General features: G+C 35.6%; 1 protein-coding gene across 7 annotated transcripts in view; it reads left to right on the plus strand.

Annotated features, from left to right (window-relative positions):
* Nucleotides 1-20,427, plus strand: part of SNTG1 (syntrophin gamma 1) — an 894,682-nt gene that overhangs the window by 822,768 nt on the left and 51,487 nt on the right. For all 7 annotated transcript variants that reach the window (XM_081070081.1, XM_081070082.1, XM_081070080.1 and 4 more), the window contains one exon: nt 20,189-20,299. In XM_081070081.1, the coding sequence (XP_080926207.1) occupies nt 20,189-20,299 (111 nt within the window). The remainder of the gene's footprint in view (nt 1-20,188; nt 20,300-20,427) is intronic.

A 20,427-nucleotide genomic window follows, 5' to 3' on the forward strand; every position in this document is an offset into this window, starting at 1 on the left:
TTTCCGTGGGGTTCAACCTGTTGATTTGGACAGGGTTCATCAATGAGTCTGCGGTTTGGATGGTTCTTTCAAATATGCTAGATTAGGTTCTGCTCTGCTTGTTCCTTATTATTAGTGGAACCAGCTTTGACCAGGCATGTCCTTTTCTTGTAGATGGCAAATGCAGATGAGTATAAGCCTTAATGTGCAATTGTGCTTTAGCCTTTGCTGCTGGAAAAATTGCAAAATCCCTTGTTCAAAGCATGTCATGTGACTGAGACCAAAACCAAGTAAAAAGGCAGATAACCTCAGTCTATGGTGGAAAGGCACTTCAAAGTTATATTGCAATAGGCATTCGTGAAAATTAGGGTTCATATGCCCATCGTGCCAAGGGCCATGGAAAACCACTAACAGATTTTATGCGAGTAACAGGGTACAATCTGAGATGACTTTGGCATCTTTGCGGAGAATGCTTTGGAGATGGAGAAGAGTGAATGTTGAGATGGGAGGAGGTTAATAGGAGATATGTGGCTTAGAGTAGGTGCTTTGCAAATGCAGAGTGTTTGGGATTGTGTAACAATGAGGATATACTCTCAGTAGGGCTTGAAAATAGAAAGGATGGAACTAAGTGTGACAGCGAAGTTTCTGACTTGAGCACTATGTGGGAAAAAGAAATACAATGGAAAAGAAATGGATGTGTAGGATATTCATTGAATTATTCTCATGAAATTGGCTATGGAGAGGTCACTGAATAGTTACTATGTATGTTCAATGTAAAGATGAGAAGTACACATTTTTGTCTTTTTTAGTGCTATGTATCTTACATTAAATAACTTGCCTGTTTCTTGGAAAAAACACACTTGAATATAGTGTTATATACCAAAGATTCAGATATGATAAACAAATTATAGTATATTATAGTGTCAAGGTTTAATTCTAATAGCTTTTCCATATACTATACAGTGGTATATAATGTATTACTTATCTCAGAATGACTTTTATTCAAGAGATTTCCTTGTCTCTAATACAAACAAATTTATGACTATCAGGCTTCACCAGGATACCAAAATATAAAATTTTTCCTAATTCATTTGGTAAACAAAATTTAGGCTCCATCTGGCACCTTCTATATTGAATCTACCCTGTATAAATTTACTCAAGCATTATATTTACTGGTATATATACCATCATTAACCTTGAGTAATTCAGACTCACCATTTGCAATATTGTATGGCCTGTTTAACTAAATCAAAATGATTCAACACAGAAAGAAAGAGTATACATCCCAAGGTAATTCATTATATGTTGCTAATTTAATGAATACAATAGTTTCCCAAGTGACACTTTTTACATTTGAGTCAAATGGAAGCTATCAATTGCTAGAAACACAAATTTGTTTTAATTTGGGGATTTTTTTTTTATGCTCAGGGAAAAAATAATAAATGGTTGACTCATAACAATAAAATTCATAGTTAAATTTTAGAAATCAAATTAGTAAATGTGTAGACTAGTTGGTGCTGCTTCAAAATAAAAATATGCAAAATACTTAGGTGTTAATTTAGCAGTTTTAAATGAAGTGTTTGCTCTCTGTCAGTAGAGCAGCCTACAGACAACCTGGGGCATGAATATGTGATGGCTTATTGCATTGCACAGGTATATTGACTGAGATGTAGCTATCGCAGTAAACTCATTTCTTTTGAGCTGGCAGCAACAGGGTGTGTATGTGTTAAAAAGAAATAACTGGAAAAGAGTTGACTTATATAGAGAATTGATAATATGAATTATAAGTGTGGCTGAATTTTATCGTGTTGTCAAAAACAGCAACAAAAATTAAAACAAAACAAAACAAAACAAAAACCTGTGATTCTGAGAAACTTATGCCAACAAAACCAAATTTTCTTGCCAGTATTTATTATACAGACAACTATAAAGTTTCTCAAAATAAAATTAGTATGTTAAGAATAACAAATGGCATACCATATTGAATAATATGTAGAAACATGTTAGTGCTTCCTTTTCCACATGTATTTTGGTTATTCTTCTGAAAAATTTTACATAAATGTGATTAAAATAAGTACTCTGTGTACGTCAACTCAACCTGTCAAATATACAAAATGTAAAACCATAGATTTCAGATAAACTAAATCAAATAAATAGAAATTTCCAATTTGCAAGCATAATAGTCAGTAATCTTTTTTTTAATTTATTTTTAATTAATTTTATTGGGGTGACAATTGTTAGTAAATTTACATAGATTTCAGGTGTACAATTCTGTATTACATCGTCTATAAATCCCATTGTGTGTTCACGACCCAGAGTCAGTTCTCCTTCCATCACCATATATTTGATCCCCTTTACCCTCATCACCCGCCCCCCACCCCCTTACCCTCTGGTAACCACTGAATTATTGTCTGTGTCTATGAGTTTTTGTTTCTCATTTGTTTGTCTTGTTCTTTTTGGTTTATATACCACATATCAGTGAAATCATAAGGTTCTCTGCTTTTTCTGTCTGACTTGTTTCACTTAGCATTATTCTCTCGAGATCCATCCATGTTGTCACAAATGTTCCTATACCATCTTTCCTTAACGCCGAATAGTATTCCATTGTGTATATGTACCACGACTTCTTTATCCATTCATCTATCGAAGGACATTTTGGTTGTTTCCATGTCTTGGCCACCGTAAACAAAGCTGCAATGAACATTGGCGTACACGTGTCTCTATAGAGAAATGCTTTTATATTTTGGGGGTAGATACCCAGGAGAGCGGTTGCTGGGTCATATGGTAATTCTATTCGTAATTACTTGAGGAACCTCCACACTGCCTTCCATAGCGGCTGCACCAGTCTGCATTCCCACCAACAGTGTATGAGAGTTCCTTTTTCTCCACAGCCTCTCCAACACTTGTTACTATTTGTTTTGTTGATGAAAGCCATTCTGACTGGGGTGAGGTGATATCTCATTGTGGGTTTCATTTGCATTTCTCTGATGATTAGCAATGTTGAGCATTTTTTCACATGTCTATTTGCCATTTGTATATCCTCTTTGGAGAAATGTCTCTTCAGGTCCTCTGTCCATTTTTCAATTGGGTTGTTTGTTTTTTTGTTGCTGAGTTTCATGAGTTCCTTGTATATTTTGGATATTAGCCCCTTATCAGAGGAACTGTTTGCGAAAATATTCTCCCATTCAGTTGGTTGCCTCATTATTTTGTCAATAGTTTCTTTTGCTGTGCAGAAGCTTTTCAGTTTCATATAATCCCATTTGTTTATTTTAGTTTTTACTTCCATTGCCTTTGGAGTCAAATTCATAAAATGCTCTTTGAACCCAAGGTCCATAAGTTTAGTACCTATGTTTTCTTCAATGCAGTTTATTGTGTCAGGTCTTATGCTTAAGTCTTTGATCCATTTTGAATTAATTTTGGTACATGGTGACAGATAGCAGTCCAGTTTCATTCTTTTGCACGTAGCTATCCAATTCTGCCAACACCATTTATTGAAGAGGCTGTCTTTCCTCCATCGTATGTTTTTAGCTTCTTTGTCAAAAATTATCTGTCCATAATTATATGGTTTTATTTCTGGGTTCTCAATTCTATTCCATTGGTCTATGTGTCTGTTTTTCTGCCAATACCAAGCTGTTTTGATTATTGTAGCCCTGTAGTACAAGGAAAAATCAGGGAGTGTGATACCTCCAGTATTGTTCTTTTTTTTTAATATTGCTTTGGCTATTCGGGGTCTTTTGTGGTTCCAAACAAATCTGATGATTTTTTGTTCTATTTCTTTAAAAAATGCCATTGGGATTTTAATGGGGATTGCATTAAATCTGTATATGGCTTTGGGTAATATGGCCATTTTAACTATGTTGATTCTTCCAATCCATGAGCACGGAATGTCTTTCCATTTCTTTGTGTCTTCTTCAATTTCTTTCAAAAATGTCTTATAGTTTTCAGCATATAAATCCTTCACATCCTTGGTTAAGTTTATTCCTAGGTATTTTATTCTTTTTGCTGCAATTGCAAAAGGAATTGTTTTTTCTATCTCTTTCTGAGATTTCATTGTTGGTATATAGGAAAGCAATGGACTTTTGTACGTTGATTTTGTAGCCAGCAACTTTACTATATTCATTGATTGTTTCTAATAGCTTTTTGGTGGAGTCTTTAGGGTTTTCTATGTATAGCACCATGTCATCTGCAAAGAGTGACAATTTAACTTCTTCATTCCCAATTTGGATGCCTTTTATTTCTTTCTCTTGCCTGATAGCTCTGGCGAGGACTTCCAACACTATGTTGAAAAGCAGAGGTGATAGGGGACAACCTTGTCGTGTTCCTGAACGTAGAGCAAAGGGCTTCAGCTTTTCACCATTAATTATGAGGTTAGCTGAGGGCTTGTCGTATATGGCCTTTATTATGTTGAGGTATTTTCCTTCTATACCAATTTTAGTAAGTGTTTTAATCATAAATGGATGTTGTATCTTATCAAATGCTTTTTCTGCATCAATTGATAGAATCATATGATTTTTGTCCTTTATTTTGTTTATGTGATGTATCACATTGATGGATTTGCGAATGTTGAACCATCCTTGTGCCCCGGGGATGAACCCCACTTGGTCGTGATGAATAATCTTTTTAATGCATTGTTGTATTCGATTTGCTAGAATTTTGTTTAGGATTTTAGCATCTGTATTCATCAGAGATATAGGTCTGTAGTTTTCTTTTTTTGTGTTGTCCTTACCAGGTTTTGGTATCAGGGTAATGTTGGCCTCTTAAAATGAGTTAGGGAGTACTGACTCTTCTTCAATTTTTTGGAAGAGTTTGAGCAGGATTGGTATTAGATCCTCTTTGAAGGTTTGGTAGAATTCACTGGTGAAGCCATCTGGTCCAGGACTTTTGAATTTGGGAAGGTTTTTGATGACTGATTCAATTTCCTTACTGGTGATCGGCCTGTTAAGATTTTCCAGTTCTTCATGATTCAGCCTTGGAAGGCTATATGTTTCTAAGAACTTGTCCATTTCTTCTAAGTTATTAAATTTGGTGGCATATAGTCCTTCATAATATTCTTGGATAATCTTTTGTATTTCTATGGTGTCCGTGATAACTTCCCCTTTTTCATTTCTGATTTTGTTAATTAGTGTCTTCTCTCTTTTTATCTTAGTGAGTCTAGCCAAGTGTTTGTCGATTTTGTTAATCTTTTCAAAGAACCAGCTTTTTGTCACATTAATTTTTTCTATTGTCTTTTTGTTCTCTATTTCATTTAGTTCTGCTCTGATTTTTGTTATTTCCTTTCTTCTGCTGACCTTGGGTTTCGCTTGTTCTTCTTTTTCTAGTTTTTTTAAGGTATAACATGAGGTTAGTTATTTGGGATTTTTCTTGTTTCTTGAGATAGGCCTGTAATGATATAAATTTCCCTCTTAAAACTGCTTTCGCGGCATCCCAAAAATTTTGGTAGGATGTATTTTCATTCTCTTTTGTTTCTATGTATCTTTTGAGCTCTCCTCTAATTTCTTCTTTGACCCAGTCGTTCTTTAAAAGTATGTTGTTTAATCTCCATGTATTTGTGTTTTTTCCTGCTTTCTTTTTGCAGTTGATATCCAATTTCAAAGCTTTGTGATCAGAGAATATGCTTGGTATAATTTCAATCTTCTTAAATTTGCTGAGGCTGATTTTGTGTCCCAATATATGGTCTATCCTTGAGAATGTTCCATGTACACTAGAAAAGAATGTATAGTCTGATGTTTTAGGATGAAGTGCTCTATATATGTCAATTATGTCCAATTCATCTAATGTGTCATTTAGGGCTGCGATTTCGTTATTTATTATCTGTTTGGATGATCTATCCATAGCTGTCAATGATGTATTTAAGTTCCCTAGTATAATTGTGTTTTGGTCAATTTCTCCCTTTAGTTCTGTTAGTAGTTCCTTGGTATATTTCGGTGCTCCCTGATTGGGGGCATAAATATTGATGACTGTTATGTCTTCTTGTTGTATAGTCCCCTTTACCATTATGAAATGTCCATCTTTGTCTCTTGTTATCTTTTTCACCCTGAAGTCTGTTTCATCGGAAATCATTATGGCTACACCTGATTTTTTCTGGGTACCATTTGCTTGAAGTGTCAATTTCCACCCTTTCACTTTGAGTCTATGCTTGTCATTGTAGCTGAGATGTGTCTCTTGTAGGCAGCATATGGTTGGGTTTAGTTTTTTGATCCAATCTGCTACTCTGTGTCTCTTTATTGGTGAGTTCAGTCCATTTACATTTAGGGTGATTATTGATATGTGAGGATTTCCTGTCATTCTGTCTTTAGTTTTCTGGTAAGGCTGTGTCTCCATTGTTTCTTTGCCTTTTTGTTGTTGTCTGTTATTTCTGTGTGGTAGTATTCTATGATGTTTCCCTCTGTTTCTTCATTTATTACAGTATATATTTCAGATTTGGATGTTTTTTGAGTGGTTACCCTTGAGTTTATGTAAAAGAAAGTTTGATATTTAGAGTATTCCAGTTTCTTCAGTCCGCTTACTTTCTCTATTCCCATATTCCAGTTCAGGCCTTTACGCTCCCCCTTTTTATGTTTTGGTTGCCAAAAGTTGTCCCTGTTGATGGTGGTCTAATAGCCTCCTTTAGTATTTCTTGTAGTGCAGGTCGTGTATTAGAAAATTCCCTCAGCTTCTGGATGTCTGGAAAGGTCTTTATTCCTCCTTCATATCTAAAGGAGATCTTTGCTGGATATATTATTCTTGGCTCATGATTTCTCTCTTTCAATAGTTTGAATATTTGGTTCCATTCCCTCCCAGCTTGTAGAGTTTCTGCTGAAAAATCTGATGATAATCTAATGGGCTTTCATTTGTAAGTTACCGTCTTCTTTTCCCTGGCTGCTTTGAGGATTCTTTCTTTATCATTGATTTTAGACAGCTTCAATACAATGTGCCTTGGTGAAGGCCTGTTGGGATTGAGGTAATTAGGTGTTCTATTTGCTTCTTGGATTCGAGGATCCAGTTCTGTCCACAAGTTTGGGAAGTTCTCATCGACGATTTCTTTGAATATATTCTCTGTTCCCTTCCCTCTTTCTTCTCCTTCTGGTATACCCATTATTCATATATTGCTCTTTCTGATGGAGTCAGAAAGTTCTTGTAGAGTTCTTTCATTTCTTTTAAGTCTCAAGTCTCTTTCTTCTTCCCTCTGTATAAATTCCAGGTTCCTATCTTCGATGTCACTGATTCTTTCCTCCATCTGGTCAACTCTACTACCTAAGCTGGATATTTTATTGTTAATTTCTTCTATTGAGTTCTTAATCTCCAGAAATTCTATTTGGTTCTTTTTCAAGATTTCAATCTCTTTTGTAAAATGCTCATGGTGTTCTTTGATTGTGTTTCTGAGTTCATTAAACTGCCTTTCTGTGTTTTCTTGCATCTCGTTCAGTTTTTTCAGAATTGCGATCTTGAATTCTCTGTCATTTAAATCACAAAGGTCCATATCTCTAAGTTCCTTTTCTGGAGACTTTTCACTTTCTTTCTGAGCTATCTTGTTGCCTTGGTTATTCATGGCAATCACTGATTTACTATTTCTCTTCCTAGACATCTACAGGAGTGTCTTCTGCAACAGGTTGATAGGTATGCGAAGAGCTTTTGGAGTTCCAAAGCTCTTTCTGCACCAGATTCAGAGCCCGTTTGTTTCAGCAGTTCTGTTTACTCCTGCAGGGATCCGCCCAGATAGGTGGGGCCAGGGGCGGGGTGAGTTGTGAGAGGTGACCCAGAGCAATGGCTGCGACCACCACCACAGCCAGTCCTGCTTCCACAGCTCCCTCCCCTTTGCTGGAACACGTTGAACTGCGAATCTGTGTCTGCGGTCCACAGTTCTCAGAGCAGCAAATATTCTGTCCTTTGATCCGACACTGCTACTTTATCGCTTCTAGCACCGGGCAGGTGGGGGCGGGGCGAGCTCTGGGAGGGTAGGGAGGGGGCGGCTAGTCTCCGTGCCTAGGGCTTCCGTTCTCCGCTCGGCAGTGAGGGCTTAAACCACCGATTTTAGCCCTCTTCCCTCAGTCTTTGCTCCGAGGTCTGCCGTGAGTGAGCGTTGGGTTCATCGGTTTTGTAAGCTGCCCCCTCAGCCCTGTGGGCCGTAAGCGGAGCCCTAGCAGTCCGAGTCCTTCCCTCTCCCGCAGCTGCGGAAGATCCGGGCGCAGCGGGCTCCGAGCACTGAGCTAGGTCTGTGTCCTGCGCCCGCGCGGCTCCGTCTCCGCACTTCTCCTCTCCCTCCTCCCCCGCTCGCGCGATTCACCCACCTGGAGGTGAATTCAGTAGTGGGCCTCTTCGTCTTGCCTGTCTACTGTGCAAGGAGTCCTTTGTGGAGTTATTGTTGTCCGATTCGTTGTAAATTCCAGGGGAGCGTTACAGAGGCTCACCTCACGCCGCCATTTTTTTTTCTATCTAGTCAGTAATCTTTAGACTGCAAACACCCAAATTCAATTTCTCTGTATTTTTTAGGTTATTCTGTGAATTGAACTGAAGACCTTATGGCAACCAACTTTCATTGGACAGTGTTTTAAGACATAGTTGTCTCACATTAAACAAAGAAACAAACAAACAAATAAATAAATAAATAAATAAATAATAAGTAAATAAATAAAATGACCTACAAGGTCTGAGTTTTAGAAACATTTATCCTGCCTTTTTTTTTTTTACTTTTTTTATAGATCCCAAATAATCTTTTGGATATTTATTACTTTTATTTTAATACATCTTAACCAAATAAATTCTTAGAGTGAAAATCTGTATACTCCTCTTTGATTATTCCATATATTTGATGAAAATACATAAATATATTTCTATATGTAGAGTCAGTTCGGGGGGGAATTCATTTATTTGAAATATGTTTGATGGAAAAACTCAGCCTTATTGAGCAATCTCATCCAGTCTTTAGGCAATTCTCCTGATGATAATGAATTTCTGTTTTGTTAACTATAGCTCAGACATACATCTTGATCTTAAAGGCTGCACATTAAACACAGAGTGTCCAACCCTGAATTTGTTGTCCATTACTGTCTGACTCCTTTGCATTTCTATCTCAGATATTGAAAGGAATCTGAATTGTATTTCATACTTATACCTGTTCCTCAACAACCTCTTCTAAATAAATCTAGAAGGTGTACCTTAATTAACTTGGGTAATCCCTTCTCATTTGAATTACTTCAATATTGTCCAAAATGCTTGCTCGATTTATTATTGAACACACTCTTTTTTATGCACCAACTACGTGCTATGACCCTTGATAGACATAGGAATACAAAAATAGATGCAGTTCCTGCTCTTAAGAAACCTACAATGTAACAGAAAAGACAGATCTGGACCTGGTTACTTTCAGATAGTGTGGTAAGAAGCCAAAGCATTATAAGGACATATAGTTATATGCCTCTGTGTTCCATGTTCCACACCGCTACCAGATTAGTGATCCTTCTAAAATGTAAATTCAGCTATGTCATTAGTATCTCTTGTTAATTACTTTAGTGGCTTCCTACTACCTTTAAGACAATACGTTAGCATAATATAGAAACCTCTTAATGTTCTGGTCTCTGTCTACAATTTAGCATCATCTCTTGCAATACCCCCAGCATTCAGTGGCTCTGCCATACTCCATGCTTTTATACATAACACTCCCAAGAGTGCAAATCCTCATTCAGAAAGCTTTTTTCACTGATCTGATTTAGATGATCCTTTGAGAGCAAAGAATTGTAAGCATACCCTAGCATAGCACTTATTATAATGCATTACAGCCAAGGCTGGTGGAGATGTTAACTCTAACCTCTTTGTCCAGACTCAAACACAGTTCAGTAACACAGAATAAATTATATAACTAGTGGTAAATATATTAATGAATATGATACTATCTAAGGAAATAGTGAAAGCTATAAACATTTGTCTATTTTGTGATCTTTTGATGTTTCTATTTTTATCCCTTTATTCATAATTGCCATTCAAATTTACAAAAATTTATAAAATTAGTTTGTAGTTAAAATATTTATTTTGTAAAATGCAATTACTTAAGCCAAAGACATTTAATTAGGATAATTTCACATGAATAAAAAACAAATGAGAAATATAAAGATGTGTAAAGAAAAATAGTGGTAAAGAAAAGGTTTCTCATGGTTCTGTACTAAATATGACCCTCAAGCACACCCACAAAAAAAAAGGAAGGAAAAGGAGACACTTTGAAGAGCCACATTAATATTGTGAGGGTAAGGGGTGGATAGAAGGCAAAAAAGGATTATGTGTCCTTGGGAGATTTGCTAAAGTTGAAGGGTAACGCAAAATAGAAATAGGACTGTGTGGGAAGGTTTGATTTACTGCTTAACTAAAAGACACATAAAGACAATTTGCAAGGAAAATAAAAAGAAATGCTTGTGGTTATTCCTGGGAAAACATTAGTTAAATGTCAAATACCAGGTAACTGGTGTTATAGGGAGTGCAAAATTAGATCCTGCTTCAAAGCATCTTTGCTATAAGTTTTAGTGTTCTATGTATTAAGACACAATCCACATAGATTATTCTTTTAGTGTTTTTGGCCCCTATGTAGTAAACTATCCTACTTCCATTTCTCATGAAGTAGATGGCATACTGCTTAAATTATCTTTATATGTAGAAGTTGTTTCTGTTTTTCTTAAAAAGGAATTTTTCTGTAGGGCATGAAAAATTGGGGTATGCAAATAGTGATAAGGAAACTGATAAATGATGCGTTTGAGTTTGTTTTGCCTATTTTTGTTCAGTATGGAAGTTTTCACTATCATTTGTGTAACTTCGGTTTTCATTTATATACAAACAAGGAATTTTATTTTTTAATAACCTGCAGCTAAGGAACACCGGATGCTCTACAAATGTTAATTAATTCACTAATCCACATCCCTTGGTTTGTAGCCAGCTTTGCATTCCAGCTCACTGACGGATTACGCCTACCTTTGAGAATCTTTGTTGTAAATGGCAAAAGTAAAGAATAAGGGCAGGGTGTTTCTTTTTCCTTCCCACTGAAGTTCTCTAAATCACTGGCATTTCCAAACTTAAAGTCAGTTCTAAAAATGGATGTTAATCAAATGAATAGCTTATGGGAAACTTTTACTTGAGGAGGTGGGGGGGAAGCTTAAAATAATAACAGCATTATAAGGAAGAAGAAATTATGACTGCACACTATGTTTGAAAAAAACATCAGTAAATTACTTTTTCTGGGTTTAGTGTCTTGTACTAAATAGTGCTCTGGGTTTTTCTTATATTTTTAGAAAGAAATCAGGCATATGCAATTCACTTATAATCATGCTCAATAAATGGGTTTGTGATGTTTAGTTAAGATAATTATAGCAAAGCAAAGAAACAGGTTGAGATAAAAGAAGAAATATAAACCATGTAGAATAACAGACTTGGATTTGATTCCCACTAATTAGCTGTGAAATATTATCAATGTGTATGATGTTTTCTTAATTATATCATTGAGAAAATGGCAATATTCTGGTTAGCGCACAGCTCTTGCAAAAATTAGAGAAAAATGTACAAAAGGGCCTACCACAGTGTTAGGTTCATTGTAATAATAATGTTCCATGAAAGGACAACAACAAACACAATGGATGCTTCACAGGCACTAAATGAAGTATTTTAAAATTGATTTGTACATGTATTCACCCATCAGTATCAGGAATAAATGATAGATTACGTATTATGTGCCTCATTATCTTTACATAACATATTGTGCTTGATAATAATCAGTTTTGTCTTCAATCACACATGCATTAATCATTATTTGTAAGCACATTTTATAAAGATTACTCCCCAAGTTAAGAATTATGACCTTAAATGATAAACCCCAAATGGCATTGCAGCCAAAGTTTTTAGCATTTATCTGTTTGCTGGGATTGTTTTAAATAAAATGTAGCTATTGCAAAGAGTAGCTCAGAGGCAAATGATTCTTTTGCAAAATGATTATTTTTCAAATCTTTAATGTAAGAGCACTTAGATTAATAAGCTTTTACTACATATTTTCATATTATTTTCTTTCTCATCTTCAATGACTGTATTACAACTACAATATTGAAAATGTTGTGATCCATTGTATTGTTCTTTCTTCATACATATAGTTATCTTGGCTTTTAGCTTTTAAGCACTTAAAATATTTAAATGTAGCTTCAAAATTCCAGATGCACTTTATATGTATATCATTCCATATAATCATTCAAAGAATATGTTGACTACAACACTATTTTTGACCCTCAAAAACAAATAAATGTTTTGATAAATCATAGGGTGTTTTGGATCCATTATTATTATACTTAAATTCATTCAATATTTTATTTTATACTGAAAATGTTTATCATTTTTTGAAATGTATTCCATGGGAAAATCTACCTGGTTAAACAAAATTAAAGAAGCTTTTTCTTCTGAAAATATCCTCAGACGGTATTATGCAGATAATCCTCACTAAATTTACCATGTTTAACATCCTTTTTCTTCAGGAGCAAGCAGAAGTTACCCATGAAAAGACAAGGGAAAGTGAAAACTTAGTATGTAACTTTATTATAAATGAAGGCTTTGGGTCAAATTCCAGATTTCAAAGATGTTCTGAAATATGTTCATAAATTGGTATTATTTATTTATTTATTTATTTATTTATTTATTTATTTATTTATTTATTGGTTTTGTTTTGTTTTTCTTTTACTCCCTCCTTTTGGACCTGTTTTCCATCAAGTTTAACCAATTAAGATTACTACTGGTGATGGGAAAATTCACAGTACTTCATAAGTTCTCAGTTTAGTATATGTCTCCTCCACTTTTCCTAATTGCACGACTCCAATAACATGACAACCTAATAATACAAGGAAAGAGAAAGGACACCTTTCTTTTTTAATATTTATCCTCTCTTAAAGCATTTTTTTTCACAAAAGTTAAGTTCACTGTGTGTCTACTATATATTAGCTGCTCTGTTAAGATCGAGGGATGCAGTGATGAGCTTGTTTAATCAACTACCTGTTGACTTGAAACTTTCTTTGTATTGGAAAGAGACAGAGCAAGATGATCACAGATTGCAGTCAGGTTTGTCAAGGAAATGAGTAAAGTATTGAGAAAAAGAACACCTCAGAAGTGCCTTTTAACAGTTTGACAGGAAAAGGCTCTTTGAGGTCTCTATTTCTAGAGGGACGTAGATGGAAAGAATGGAACAGCTATGAAATAAGTTGGGGGAAGAATTTTCAAACATCGGAAAAAGAAACTGTTAAGCCCTAAAAACAAAAAGGATTTTTTTAAAGAAACATAACAGAGAGAGAGAGAGAGAGAGAGAGAGAGAGAGATTATTATAATTGTAAAAACATAGATTTATATTTTTATTTGTAACTTATCTGAGGCCTCTGATTCATAGCATTGCTTGTACACGGTCTGACAATTAAGTTTGCGAACTGTTGCAACAGTGTTGCTAGTCTTTTTTGATATCAGAGATGTTATATTCATTATGAATTTGTACTAGCTAGACAAACAGTTAACCAAATTTACTATTAGGAAGTGCTGAAAAGGCTGCATGAAAAAGTTATATGACCTGAACTTTTTGCCAACAATTCATGGCTCTTGCATCACGACAATGCACAAGCTCACACAGCACCATATGAGAGGGAGTTTTTAACCAGTAAACAAATAACTGTATTTGAACAACCTCCCTATTCACCTCATCTGGCCCCCAATGACTTCTTTCTTTACCTGAAGATAAAGAAAATATTGAAATGAAGACATTTTGAGACATTCAGGACATCAAGGGTAATACGATGACAGCTCTGATGACCATTCCAGAAAAAGAGTTCCAAAATTGCTTTGAAGGCTGTAGTGTTGGTGCATAGCTTCCCAAAGGGAGTACTTTGAAGGTACCATAGTGATATTTAGGAATGAGGTATGCAGCACATTTTCTAGGATGAGTTCGGGAACTTAATTGTCTGACCTCGTATTTAACATATGCCTTTTACTTTAAATGGTCTAAATTAACTAACTTTTCCATATTTAATACCAAAAGTAGGATGAGTCTATGCTTTAGGAAGATATTGCAGATATAGTGGAGATAATTACAAACCAACAAAGGTACCAAGTGAAAGATAGTATACGTTTATATGGTCATTGATCATTAAGTAAAAGATGTCAGATCTCTGCAAAAGGGATGAGAGTAGGAGACATAGTCAAACATTTTTCTCTAATTTTGAGTTCCCTACAGTTCTAGTTGAATATCAGGTCCCTGTGTAATCAATAAGTCGGGTGACCATGCAATTTACTCTTCACATGTGATAATAAGTAATTATTAGATAACATGTTGGTTTTCTGATATTGGGGATCTGAAAAATAGTTCTGTTCAAAAGTTATTTTTAAAAGACTATTATCCCTAAAATATAAACATGTATTTAGGTATAGTAAAGAAAAATTGAAAGACATTTGTATCAATTATCTAAGCTTTAATAAGCAGGGTAATTATTTTTTGGTACATAATTTAGCAGAGTACTACAGCTTGTTAAGATGCAATTATGAATGATGTAGTCACCAAAACCAATTCAAGTATACTTCAGCTACATGTTTCTTAATTTAAGGAAATATTAATATTACCACAACACTGTGCTGTACTGATTCATATTATCTTTGCAGTTACAAGTAACATATCCAATGCTGAAGTTTTAACTGAATTTATAATAGCATTCAAAACAATAGAAATATTTTCATTTTGACATAGTGAAATTTCTAAAGCTTTGCTTTGATTGCACAAATTAAATGGAAAAAATGTTACTAGAGTTAACTGATTTTCTAAGTAAAATATCAGTAGACAAATGACATCATTTAATTGTGAAGTTTTCCTGCTAGTGGAGACAAATCAATTTCAATAGCTTCACTTTGATACATTCATAAGAAAACTTGAAGTTCAAAATGACCAGATTTTTTTTAAAGGGGAGTCATTTGATCTAAATAAATATTTATACAAAAAAATGATTTTTAAATATAATTATATGTCTAATTATATTATAACAACTCTGGGCGCTTTTTAAAAAGTAGCTACTAATATTTTAAATATCTTCCAATTTGTGCTATTTTTATGTGATCAGAGATACTGTAGTTCCCATGGTGGATGAGTAAACATCAAAATACATTTCGTTCAATTATACACACATTATCAACTTTTTGAGATATTAGAATTCACTAGTTGTTACTGCTGCATGCAGTCGCCATTAACAACCACAGCCTTTGATTTCCTAAAGAAGATCTGAATTAATACGACCTGGGTTTACTCAGGGGATTGATTTAAAGTGGGGTTCTCAAGCTGGGTGGAGTGAGGTGGAATGAGGATAACCCATTTTCACCACCCCAGCTTTATCCAGAAGTAAACTTTCTGAAGACAGAGGTGCAAGCAGAATTCCAGGCAAGATAGCAGAGTAGGAAAATGCTTCCCTTGCCACCTCCCATGATCACATTAATATTATTGCTAAATTATAGCATAATCATCCTGGAGAACTATCTGAAGACTATCTAAACAGAAGTCCTATAACTAAGAATTTAAAGAAGATGCTATGTTGGTAAGAGTGGCAGAGACACAAAATGGGCTGACCCCACACACACGTGTGTTGGTGGAGCATCAGGAGGGATATCTTGTTGGCAGAGGTCCACCCTGAGGACCTAGCCTCACACAAGGACACCAAGCCCAAGTTTCCAGTGCCGGGAAGAGGAATCCCCACAACATCTGGCTGTGAAAATCAGCAAGGATTCCACCCATCTGGGTGAAACAGAAGGCTGCTGGAAACCCAGATGTCCTTTTAAAGAGCAGACTTAGTCACTCACGGGCATTTACTCTGGACTCTGGCAGAGGGATTGCAACTCAGGTGACACCAAAGGAACACAGGGAAAGACTGTCCCTGTGTTGAGTCTTCTTCCAATGTAGCCAATAAGTGGCACCATCTTTCCCTGAGTCCTCACATACATGGCCAAATTTGAAACTGTGTTTGGTTGGTGAACATTGCTCACTCCACCCCAGTGACCCCCTGGGACACTGCTTCACCCAACTAGCACACCACCAAAGACATTTTGGGAGCCTGGGCAACCAACCCCAACCCATGCACCTGAGGAGACTATTTCAGGAACAAACAGCTTGTCTCAGGCTGCACACTGAATGAGGCACTTTCCATGGTGAGTAACCTGCCTCACCAAGGCTTCAGTCTTACTTGGACAACACTCATGGGTCTACAAACATGACGAGGGTAACAGCTGGCCTAGATGTGCTCTGAGACTTTTTAAGGGCCTCCGGCTTAACAGTGGCACCAAACCTGAATTTGCATTAACCTGGTAAACATAACTTGCCCTACCCTAGTGACTATTCTAGACATAGCCTCACCTAACTTGTGTAGAACCCAACGCTCTTTTAGTGGCTGAGCTGAACCTCACAGGCAACTGAAAGGTACAGTCAAGCCTCACAGTGCCTTGAACATTTTAACGAGCTGCCTCAGGCCTGGTACTTGTGACAGCTGACCTCAGTTCTCAGCATGGCCTCTCCCATGCACCTCCAGGTCCAGCACAGGAAGCAACCAACCATGGATAACTTTACAGTTTTTACCAGGTAGCACTGGGCCAGTCACAGGCAGTGGCTGAATTGGGCCCACACCAGATTGCCACCCAAGAGGCCCCAGAACCAACACAAGAAGAAGCCAGCCTCAGGCTATAATAGAGTTACTATGCAACTAACCCCACAAGTGGCACACCAAATGGGTGGTCACAACAGGCACACAAACCCACTGGGGAGAATCCCCCTCTGTGGGGTAAGCCCCCACACAGCAGCTCATATGCTGTAGGCATGGCCAATCTTCATAGTCAGTCAGGCTGATAGTCAATCCTACCCACTGGTTTGCCAATAGCAATCAAGGCTCAGCTACAACAGTAGGGTACACAGCTCACACAAGAGACACTCCTGGAGCACTTGGTGTGGGTAATCAGGGAGACTATGCCACTGGGACATACAAAACACCTACTACATAAAGCCACCAGGCAAAACTGAGAGACATAGAAAATCTTCCTAATATAATATATAGAAACAGAGGCAGCCAAATGAGGAAATAAAGAAACATGTCTCAAATGAAAGAACAGGAGAAATATCCAGAAAAAATCTAAATGAAATGAAGGTAGCTAGCTACCAGATGCAGAATTCAAAACAGTGGTTATAAGGATGCACATGGAACTTAGTGACAACTTCAACAAAGAAATAACAAGCATAAAAAAAAAAAAAAAAAAAAAGGACATGGAGACCATAAAAAAAGAACCAACCAGAAATAAAGAATACAATAACTAAAATGAAGAATAAGCTAGAAGGAATCACCAGCAAACTAGATGAAGCAAAGGACTGAATCAGACTTTTGGAAGATAAGAAAGCAGAAAACACCCAATGAGAACAGCAAAATCAATCAATCAATCAATCAATCAATCAATCAATCAATAATAAATTAGGACAACACCAAGTGTAATAGCATTCACATCATAGAGGTACCAGAAAGAGAAGAAAGAGACCAAGGGATCAAGAACCTATTTGAAGAAATAATGACTGAAAACTCCCTTAACCTGACAAAGGAAATAAACATAGAAGTCCAGGAAGTGCAAAGAGTCCCAAACAAGATGAACCCAAAAAGGCCCACACTAAGACCTATTATAATTAAAATGACAAAGGTTAAAGACAAATACAGAATCTTAAAATCAGCAGGAGAACGGCAGTTAGTTATCTAAAAGGGAGCTCCCATAAGACTCATCTGATTTCTCAACAGAAACTTTGCAGGCCAAAAGGGATTGGCTTGAAATATTCAAAGTGATGGAAAGCGAGGACCTACAACCAAGATTATTCTACTCAGCAAAGTTATCATTTAGAATCTAAGGAGAGATAAAGAGCTTCTCAGACAAGGAAAAGCTAAAGGAGTTCATCATTACCAAGCTAGTATTATAAGAAATGATACAGGAGAAAGTATGTGTGTGTGTGTGTGTGTGGGGTACAACCAAGATTATTCTACTCAGCAAAGTTATCATTTAGAATCTAAGGAGAGATAAAGAGCTTCTCAGACAAGGAAAAGCTAAAGGAGTTCATCATTACCAAGCTAGTATTATAAGAAATGATACAGGAGAAAGTATGTGTGTGTGTGTGTGTGTGTGTGTGTGTGTGTGTGTGTGTGTGTGTGTGTGTGTGTGTGGAGAATAAAAGAACATACATATAAATAATAAAATGGCAATAGCTATGTACCTATCAATAATCACTGTAAATGTAAAGGAATTAAATGCTCCAATCAAAAGTCATAAGGTAGCTGAATGGATAAGAAAACAAGACCCATATATATGCTGTCTAGAAAAGACCCACTTCAGATTGAAAAGCAAACATAGACTGAAAGTAAAGGGATGGAAAAGACATTCCATGCATTGGAACCAAAAAAATAAAAAAGCTGGGGTAGCAATATTTATATGAGACAAAATAGACTTTAATACAAAGCCTAAAATAAGAGGCAAAGAACATTATATAATGATAAAGAAATTAATCTAATAAGAGGATATACCCTAATTAACATCTATGCACCAAACATAGGAGCACCAAATACTTAAAGCAAATATTGATCAACATAAAGAGAGTGATTGACAGCAATCAGGGAGACAGCAATCAGCAATACAGTCATAGAAAGGGACTTTAATATCCCATTGACACCAATTGACAGATTTTCCAGGCAGAAAATCGACAAGGAAACAGTGGCCTTAAATGACACACTAGACAAGGTGGATTTAACTGATATTTTCAGAGCATTTCACCCCAAAAGCAGGAGAATATACATTCTTTTCAAGTGCATATCAATCCTTTTCCATGATAGACCACATGTTAGGCCACAAAACAAGTCTCAACAAATTTAAGATTGAAATTATATATCAGGTGTCTTCTCTGACTACAGTGGTATTTAACTTGAAATCAATTACAAGAAAAAAAAACCTGAAAAAAAACACCAGCACATGTAGGCTAAATAACATGCTACTAAACAATGAATGGGCTAACAATGAGATAAAGGAAGAAATCAAAAGATATCTTGAGACAATTGAAAATGAAAGCACAATGACCCAAAAGCTACGAGACACAGTGAAAGCAGTCTTAAGGGAAATTCATAGTAAGGCAGACTTACCTCAAAAACAAAAAATCTCAAATAAATAAGCTAACCTTACACTTAAAGGAACTAGAAAAAAAGACAGTGAACAAAGCCCAATTGCAGTAGAAGGAAGGAAATAATAAAGGTTAGTGTAGAAATAAAGGAAATAGACTCTGAAAAAACAATACAAAAGATCAATGAAATCAAGAGCTCATTCTTTGAAAAAATAATTTATAAAGCTTTTACTGGACTCATCAAAAAAAGAAGAGACCCAAAGAAATAAAATCAGCACTATAAGAGAAGTGACAACTGACATTACAGAAATACAAAGGACTATAGGAAAATACTATGAGCAATTATATGCTAACAAATTGGGCAATCTCAAAGAAATGGAAAAATCCACTATGTATTTATGAGTGACAATATGAGCACAGTTACATGTTAATTAGTGGTTTGATTCTTATGTAGATTGTATACTATCTAAACCTGGTGCTGCAATACAGGAAGAGGAATTTTAGTCAAATAGTCCGATGAACTGTGATATTGTAGTCTGATGGGTCTAGTTTTATACAATGCTTATTCTAGTTCAATCTCAGGAAGGCTCCATGCAAAACTTTGTCATAATTATTACTCATAATTATTTTCGTCTTTGAAAAGCTCCAGATTATTAGTTTGAGCTTCACAAGAAAGTTCTTGAGAATTATCTATGGAAGTATCAATTCAAAATTACCTTACCACTTTTACTGATAACAAAACAAAGAAAGAAGCAATAGGTATTTTTGCTTAGTGGCTGGCATAGACATATTCTTTAAATAAGCTTGTTTTTATTTCATAATAATAAATCAAGATACTCTGATTTTTTTGTATATATTTTTGAAAATATATACTAAAATTATTTTTAGAAATTAAAGTGTATATTGAGTACTATTATAGCCTTAGATAAATATATTTCAATTTAGTATTTAATAGTGGGATATAATATTAACTTAATATGATTAACTTCCTTCCCACTTAAGCAAGAACTCTATCTTGGTTTCAACATAGGTATTAATTGTATTGATTTGCATATGTTTCTTTTTTTCTTTTAGGCTATACTTTGGAGGTATAAATTTTCTCAGCTTAAAGGTTCTTCAGATGATGGCAAGAGCAAAATCAAATTTTTGTTTCAGAATCCAGATACTAAACAGATTGAAGCAAAGGTAAACCTAAGTTCATCACATAAACCACCTCTAACTGTTTTAATACTATAAAGAAGCAAAGGGGAGAAAATTTAAGAGAACAAAATGTGTAAAATGACACATTTTCTTTGTTTACCTTTAATGTCTCT

This window comes from Rhinolophus hipposideros, assembly GCF_964194185.1.
Source record: "Rhinolophus hipposideros genome assembly, chromosome: 13".
NCBI classification, from domain to species: Eukaryota; Metazoa; Chordata; class Mammalia; order Chiroptera; family Rhinolophidae; genus Rhinolophus; species Rhinolophus hipposideros.